The sequence below is a fragment of the Aristolochia californica genome, unplaced genomic scaffold (assembly GCF_029961685.1).
Source record: "Aristolochia californica isolate CCGP_79_NKW_82.1479 unplaced genomic scaffold, dmAriCali1.0.hap1 SCAF_14, whole genome shotgun sequence".
In the NCBI taxonomy this organism is placed as follows: Eukaryota; Viridiplantae; Streptophyta; class Magnoliopsida; order Piperales; family Aristolochiaceae; genus Aristolochia; species Aristolochia californica.
The window spans coordinates 9,760,173-9,768,465 of record NW_027181815.1 but is presented as its reverse complement, the minus strand read 5'-3'; the positions used below and the strand labels follow the sequence as shown (position 1 = coordinate 9,768,465).

The 8,293-nt window shown below is 42.8% G+C and overlaps 1 protein-coding gene across 1 annotated transcript; it reads left to right on the top strand.

Annotated features, from left to right (window-relative positions):
* The first annotated feature begins 4,559 nt into the window (after positions 1-4,559).
* LOC137950697 (cytochrome P450 734A1-like) lies at positions 4,560-7,925 on the top strand. Its single transcript, XM_068797297.1, has 5 exons — positions 4,560-4,850; positions 5,741-5,964; positions 6,222-6,463; positions 6,622-7,024; positions 7,264-7,925. The coding sequence occupies exons 1-5, from the start codon at positions 4,571-4,573 to the stop codon at positions 7,717-7,719; spliced, it is 1,605 nt and encodes a 534-aa protein (XP_068653398.1). The 5' UTR covers positions 4,560-4,570; the 3' UTR covers positions 7,720-7,925.
* The last annotated feature ends 368 nt before the right edge of the window (positions 7,926-8,293 follow it).

Sequence of the window (8,293 nt, the reverse complement as noted above, 5' to 3'; positions counted from 1 at the left end):
TTTTGACTCAAAAGGAAAGCAGATTTAGGATCGAAGCCGGACTGAGAGAGAGTGTTGCCTTGCAGTGCTTTTTTCGTTATTTTCTTATTTTCTTGTGGAGGGAAGAGAGGAAGCGTAAATGATTGGATGCCAATCGCATCTGTGATTTGACAAAGCTGACGCAAGAAACACATTTGGAATTCGTCTCAGCCTCTGAGATTGCGTGGACGATAACTCGGATGGATTCTTTTTATTGATCTCACAGACTCACGGTGTAGAACTAGTGTTACTGTTGCTCTTATGTCTTAAATGGAAAAAGAAAGAAATTCGTTTTATTTGAACAATAAGGAATTTGCCTGAAACTCAATCGGATTTTTCCGTTTTCACGATTCTTGAACAGTAAATTAAATTGTTCCCTTGTCAGTTACCATTTCGTAGAACATGATGTTACTTCTCAACTGGACTCTCCTGGAATTTTCCGTATTCCGCAAGGAGCTCGTGTTCAATGTTTTTGCTTGTGAATTGAAATCAACCAGGAAAATTCCAAGAAGCAACACCATAGACACAGAGACGGGAAACGTTAAGCCTCGTCAAGCTGTTATGAAGAGTTGGGACAGTAACGTAAGTGAGAATTCAGATTCACCTTTGTACTGGAAGTCAGTGACTTGTGGGAGAGTGGCTACTGGGTGCTAATAGTGGAAGTCCGTTGTGATCGCCATGAATGATTGTAAAACTAAATAGATAAAGCTGCTTCATCGCTGTCGTATCTCGATATCGATCTCCAGTGTTCAGTTTCTGCTGCCATTAGGAATCAAAAGCTCAGGAAACAAGATAGGGGTAACTTGATTCACTGAGCCCCTTTAACATGCTCTGCAGCAGATGTCAACTTACGCAGAAGCAATTCTCTGCCATTCTTGGAAACTGAATACAGGGTTGTTAAAAGCTGAAAAGAATGAGGACAATTTCTTGCATATGTAACACACTGTAAAAACCAGCCTGTTCATTAATAAAAATTGTCATTTCTATTCCAGACAAGAACAATTAATGTGATTGAAAGTTCTACACCAGGGGGCTCAATCGCTAAATTATCTCTGTACAATCTCTGCAGACATTAATGAATTCGCCATTACTAGAACACTATCATGGGGTAGCACAATCTACTCGGATCATTTGACTTTGCTGCATAAAGAATGGAATTGTTCTTGTTGGTAGAGTGGCAAGAAATCTGAAAAAAAGATGCAGACTTCCATTGCCTTTGCATGTCTGCCGCAATATATGAACTGAATCTTTTGAATCCTTTTAAAGCATCCTCTTCTTCTCAAATTGCTTCGGTAGCATTCTGTCACTGATCATCTTCGCCGATAATTTTGCAAGACTTTTTTTTTTATTATTGTTTTTCAAAGATTTCTTCTCATCTGTTACTGATTCTGTGAACTTGGGAGATTGGGAAGAGTCAAGAGATTTTCAATCTTTTTGTGGTGGAAACTGCAGAGCCTTGGATCCACTCACAGTGCTTTTCGTTTTCTTTGCCTGCAGATAAGTTGGGACCGACCTCCGGACTGAGATGTGGCTTATAGCTAAAAGTTACTTGTTTATAACCATGGAAGGATTATAAATTAAATATTTTTTACTCGTATATTACAGAGGTTTGGGACAATACCCATATTTTGTTTGAAATTCTGTTGAAGGTTACATGAAAGTCGGAGCTTTCTAATGCTTAATCAAAGAAAAAAGGGGGGAGAAGTGATGAAAGAAGAAGGGAAGAGAAAGAACACAAGGAACTGAACCTCCAGGACTAAGTACTTGATTAAATGCTCAAGTCCCCATTTTCTGGAAAACAACAAAGTGAGCTTCCTCCATCCAGAACTGCAAAGTGGGCAGCTTTTATGAGACCAGTTAACGAAAAAGGAAAGAGAGAAAGATAAATAAGAAATACACAGGAAAAAAAGAAAGAAAAAATCTCTTTCCCAGTTTCTTTTTCTTAGTTGGAATTTTGGTCATTTTCGAAAAGTCCACTGGCTTTCTTATGTGATTGCATCTTCTAGTTTGTCAGTTGCATATGGAAAAGAATTTCCAGTGTCGTTTTTTCTTTTTTTTCGTTTACATCTTTTCTGAGCTAAAGGTAGTCGGGAACTTGCACACCAGGACGAAGAGGAATCTTCCTTGAAGCGTGAAACCTGATGTATGAATCTGGTTTTTCTGTTTCTGCAGTCTGTTTCCTTGGGAAGAAATGAATAAAAGGATACACATCCACATTTCGCTTGGTTTCCCCACTTCCTTGCGTGCTTTGGTTGAAGCAGATAGCAACACAATTAGATACAGACAAGTCGAGAATGGACAAGCTTTCCAGTAATGAAATTCGAAAACTACCCTCATCAACTGAAATGGAACTCTGGACTCTGGACTTGGGACAGTCATTCAGAACACAAAAATAAAGTTAAATTTTCGTTTTTTTCTGATGGGGTTTCAGAAGTTGAGGTGGCTTGAAACTGAAAAGCTCACCGCCACCATCAAACACCAAAGACTTGTCATCTGTTATTCTGTACCCTTTCTTCTGCCGAAGCTGTTATCATGGCAGAAGTGGCTAAGGTGAATCAAGAATGTGTTGTCAGGTTACTGGAAAGACAACTGGCTGTCTATATCAAAACCAGGGCGCAGAATGTTAAACTTCCCATCTTAAAAACAGCTAAGCAGTGGTCATACACAAGTATTCAACCACCAGGCATAATTTAATTTCACGAGCTCTTGTCCAGTCTCCACAGTTCCAAAACTCAGAATTTTCTGCCACAGAGAAATAAATAAGGGAAACTGGGAAATGCACATTCAGTTTGGGAATAAAGAATGAATCGAGTTTTTTAAAGGGCAAAGCAGAGAGATTTGTTAATGAGAGAAAGAGAAGCGGCCCCTTCAAGAAAGTGATCATGGCAGGAGATCCAAACCCTAACTTATCTCATTCTCAACAAAACAGGGAGGAGAGGAGCAGCTTTTGAAGGGGGTGGGAGGTGGGGCCGGGTGAGAAGGGAGGAAGCACATGGGCCCACCTGTCTTGTGCGTATTGAGACACGATCAGGGTAGGTGCCCCTCGCGTGGGTCACCTTTTGTTGGGTAGGGGATGGCACTGTGCCTGACATGTACACCCCATAAGCCCGCCAGGAACCCTGAAAAGTGCCTCTCCCTTAGACAGCCTTGTTCCCATGTGCACAAATTTAAGAGCAATCTTCCAAAATCCCAAACCACCTCTTTCTCCCTTCCAAGTTCCATCCCATTCAATCGCCATACTCTCTCCTTCCGTGTATGCACTCATGACCCACCTTCCCACTCCCCTCCCTGCGACCTGTCTACCACTTAAATGCTTCCTCTCTCCTAACCATATTTGGGAGTTTCACTTCTGTCACTGACATCGATCTTCACCCCAGTTCCTTCTCAGATGAATCTCCTTGTGATTCTTTCTCAGTCTCTGCAGCTTCTATATTATCTGGTTTTGAATTAAGGCATTGAACTGAAGGCTGCTTGCAGCAAATGGAGATATTACAAAGCTTTGAAAACAAGCTAGGATTGAACGAGAATTGAGAAGAGATCCGGGAGTTGACCAAATCCGAGTCCCTGGTGCAAGCTGTTAGGTGGGTTAGAAGATTGTAGAATTATCCTTCTCTTTACCAACCTAGCACAGCCCCTTTTGTCTCCCAAATGCCGTAACAAGATCTCTTTCTGGGAGGTTTCGTGCCCATTTGTCATCTGCAAGAAACTTAAACGAGAGCAAGCTTTTAAAAAATGGCCGTCTTGTTTCACATTCAATTCAAAGCTTGGAAAAGGGGAACATATGACATAGAGTGACATAACCAATGAATGGATTTTCTTTTTTTCGCCTCTCTTTCTTTTCGTTTTCTCTTTTCTGCTGCTGCCGCCCTTCCTCTTCTATTATTTGCGCCATCAAAAAACCTAAAACTCGCTAGGTACAGACGAGGGACAAGAGTTGAATTCTGTCAGATGGAACCCAGCTAAAACCCACATCCTCAGTTTGGGAATTCTCGTGTTCAAATTGAAAACGGTCTGCAGAAATGATGATTTGGGGAATGTGGGTAGATGTAAAGAAAATGGACAAGCCAAACAGTGGAAGGAAAGTGGGATCTAGCCAAGCATAGAGTAATCTCCCCTGTCAGGAAGACAAACAGGTAAACCAGAGCATACAGGGGCGTTATCTGGATAAAATATTTAATTGCAAACAAACTAATCGATAAGATGTAAGTAAATGTAATTGTTCTCGATTAATTTTGTCAAAATATGAGAATGATCACAACTGCAAGAGTCGAAACCAGAATGTCATTTGGTCAATTATGAGGTCCACTCTGGGTTTTTCCTTTAGAGAGAAAAAAAAAAACTAAAATCTCCAGTTCTCCACCCTTGTGTGACTCCAATGGCGGTCCCAACGGCGCAGGGCCCTCTATAAAATCCACTCCTCCCCTCCCTCTCTCTGTCTCTCTCTTTCTCCTTCTCTCTCTCTTTCTACCTCTTATATATCCTACGCCCTGGCAGTAGAGAACAAAGAAGACCGCAAGAGATAAAGCAGAGACACTGGAAGAGTTCTGCAAGCATGGAAGAGCTCCTCTACAACTGGTTTTACTTCGTCCCAGCATTGCTCTTCGCAGCTATGCTGGTTTTGAAAGCCACGATCTTTCTCTGGTGGAGGCCAAGAAGAATCGAAGAACACTTCGCTAAACAAGGAATAAGAGGTCCCCCGTATCGCTTCTTCATTGGAAATGTGAAAGAAATCGTTGGCCTTATGCTGAAGGCCTCTTCTCAACCCATGCCTCTGTCTCATAACATTCTCCCCAGAGTCCTCTCCTTCTATCACCACTGGAAGAAAATTTATGGTAAATATATCTCCCACTCTCCCCGTCCAGAATTCCATTTTTTTTCTCTTTTTTCATTTTCTTAGGGAGCTTCGATGGTTTCTATGGTTGCTTTTGTGTACCCTCTGTGTTTCTTTGATCGAGTATGTCTTGCTTTCGGAGGTGATCAGCGGATATCGGAAATTTTCAAGAGGTTCAGTCTTTAAAGGGTTTTTATTTACTGTTTGAACTTTCTCCGTCTCATATATGTGTCCATGAGTTCTAATTTCAGAATTATGCTCGGGCAGCCACTCACTCTAGGAAGTGTCCTTTTGGGTTGTTGAAGCTGAGTTATCTGGAGGTTTCTTGTGTCTTTCAAATCATGAGAACCTTTTTGAATGTGGCTTGTCACTGTGGTTGATTGAGAGTTCATAGTCCCTTCCAGTTTTATGAATCTTTCTCTCTTCTACTTTCGAAAGAAAAAGGAGTTTCTCCGTTTCCACGCTAGCTCGTAGCTCCCCCTGGAACCATAGTTATGGGCAATGGAATTATGCTCCTTCCCTCTAATTTCAAAAAATTGTTTCGAATTCTGCAAGTACACTAGCTGCAACGCTCTCAGAATTCCATTCTAGTTCAAGATTCAGTAGTAGTTTGTCTATCCTTAACTCTTGTCACTTTTTCTGCGACCTCAACGATAGCCATGCGAAGTTTATGGTGGCGGCAGTAGGTTGCTCTGTGTTGCCTCTTTATCTTTTCTCTTTAATTCTCCTCATAAGCGGCGCTTTCCCAATTCCCATGCATATATAGCGTACTCTTTGTACACTCTCTTCTCTTTCCATCGATTTTTTTTTTCTCTGATTTTTGTTGCGTTAATCCTGTTTAAATCATCAGAATCGAGCTAGATGATTCAATGAGGTGGCAATATGTTTCAGGTGGGACTTTCCTGGTCTGGTTCGGCCCCACGGCCAGGCTTACTGTTGCTGATCCAAACCTCATCAGAGAGATCTTCGGATCAAAATCAGAGTTTTATGAGAAAAATGAATCTCATCCACTGGTTCGACAACTTGAAGGGGACGGCCTGCTCAGCCTCAAGGGAGAAAAATGGGCATACCACAGAAAAATCATCAGCCCAACCTTCCACATGGAAAATCTCAAAGTAAGCGATACATGTTTTGCCTTTGAATCCGAAAAAAAGAAAAAGAAAAATGAAAGTGCTCATTTTCTTCTCAGAAGATGAAACAAATACTCTGGTGCTTGTTTATTCTCTTTCCCATGTTCTTGTCCTTTAATACTACTATCATCATCGTGTAATCTTTGCTTTGATTAAAAGCTGTCATTTTCCTTATTTGTGGCAATAATTGAAGTCATCTCTGTTCAGTAATCCTAATCTCCATCAGGACATGTTTGAATCAGTTACTGATACCAGTGATGGGTAAGAAGGTCGTGGAGCTGACGGAGAAATGGTCTGCAATGTCGAATGACGGAGAAGTCGAAGTCGAAGTTTCAGACTGGTTCCAAACTCTAACCGAAGATGTGATAACAAGAACGGCCTTCGGAAGCAGCTACGAAGACGGAAAAGCAGTTTTCGGCCTGCAAGCCAAACAAATGGTTTTAGCTGCGGAAGCTTTTCGAAAGGTCTTCATCCCCGGCTTCAGGTTGATAAATTAAATATAAATCAACAATATTTTGTGCAAGCTCTTGCTTCCGTAATTTTTATATCGACTAGTTTTTCTTCTTCTCACTTTGGGTTGTGCTCGAACCTAAGCACATTTGTCGCTGAATTTTTGTTTCGATGCTCTGTTGCTTTTCCTAGATTCTTGCCTACCAGACAGAACATGAGTTCCTGGAAACTGGACAAAGAAATCAAAAGCTCCCTCGTCAAATTGATCGGCCGAAGGCGGAAGGAGAACCCTTGCGGCGGCGGGGGCTCTTCCTCCAAGGATTTACTGGGGTTGATGATAGGCACCTGTCCGACGTCGACGAAGAGATCGACGGAAGCCGCCAAAAACGCGACGATCATCACCGTCCAAGACATCGTCGAGGAGTGTAAGACTTTCTTCTTTGCCGGGAAGCAGACAACTTCGAATATGCTGACGTGGACGACGGTGCTCCTCGCCATGCATACGGATTGGCAGGACCGGGCACGTGAGGAGGTCCTCCAGGTGTGCGGATCACGTGACATACCCACCCGCGACCACATCCCGAAGCTTAAGACGGTATGCAAGCATTTTCACTATTAAAAACCAATTTTTTTTAAAAAAATTACTAAATGTCAAAAACACCCCGTCACCCTTTTGTCTTGTGCTGATGTGGGCCCCCCCCTGCTATTTCAATTTTGATTTTTGAACAAGACAAAAGGCAGCGGGAGCAATCATACTTGACTTGGAACAAACACGTTATTAAATGAAAGAGCTATGGGTAGTTTTGTAAATGTGCTCTTTTTTTCTTTTGCCAGCTGGGAATGATCTTGAACGAATCACTGAGATTGTATCCGCCAGCGGTGGCTACAATAAGGCGGGCAAAGGCCGACGTGGAACTAGGGCCCCACAAAATACCGAAAGGGACCGAGCTTCTCATCCCGATTCTAGCCGTCCATCATGACCCTGCTCTATGGGGCAAAGACGCGGCAGAATTCAACCCGGCTCGGTTCAGTGACGGGGTGGCCCGGGCGGCCCGGCATCCCATGGCCTTCATACCCTTCGGGCTAGGGGCTCGCACTTGCATCGGCCAGAACCTGGCTCTCCTCCAAGCCAAGCTGGTGTTAGCCATCATGCTACAGCGATTCTCCTTCAGTCTGGCGCCCAAATACCGCCACGCCCCCACCGTGCTGATGCTCCTCTATCCGCAACATGGCGCCCCCGTCGTATTTCGGAAGTTGCCTGGGCCCACAGAATGTGGGACCGACTTGTGACCCCACAAGCCCTTCTTCGCATTATTTTATTTAATTTTTTTTAAAGAAATTAGAAGTTAGAAATCGGCTGGTGGGTCTGCTACGTGTAGATTTGACTTAATAGGCCCCACTAACATCTTGTAGTTGACTTTTTTACCTCTGACGTGTATGGGTTTTTCGTAAATACCCCTGACGTGTATGTTAACAGAGCTCCTCTGCCTTCTCCTTTCTTCTATCCGTATTCTGTAATATATTTCTCTGTTACTGCTCTCTCTGTACACAGTTATGTAAGCTTAAGCTTTTACGAAATGCGGATATTTTTCTTTGAGTTGATCGATTGATTGGGACGACGGAGATTAAAGTCCCTCACGCAGGCGCATGTGGAAGAGAGACCAGTTGCATGGCCCCAGGAAAGTAGTTTCTTTTGGGAGTTTTTTTTTCTCTAAATTTCTCTACTTTTAAAGAAAAGCAAGAACCAGGCCTGTGTGTTCTCTCCCTTTTCATGGGATTTGGGGCTTCTTCATATACGAATCTTGAAGCTCTCTCTGCAAGTTGAACCAAAAAGGCACTGTAGTCAATAGCTTTGAGGGATTTG

Bases quoted from the DNA above. Each gene is read 5' to 3' on its own strand.
- LOC137950697 (XM_068797297.1), top strand. From the start codon at position 4,571: ATGGAAGAGCTCCTCTACAACTGGTTTTACTTCGTCCCAGCATTGCTC. The intron at 4,851-5,740 runs GTAAATATATCT...AATATGTTTCAG, and splicing joins CCACTGGAAGAAAATTTATG to GTGGGACTTTCCTGGTCTGG. The intron at 7,025-7,263 runs GTATGCAAGCAT...TTCTTTTGCCAG, and splicing joins ACATCCCGAAGCTTAAGACG to CTGGGAATGATCTTGAACGA.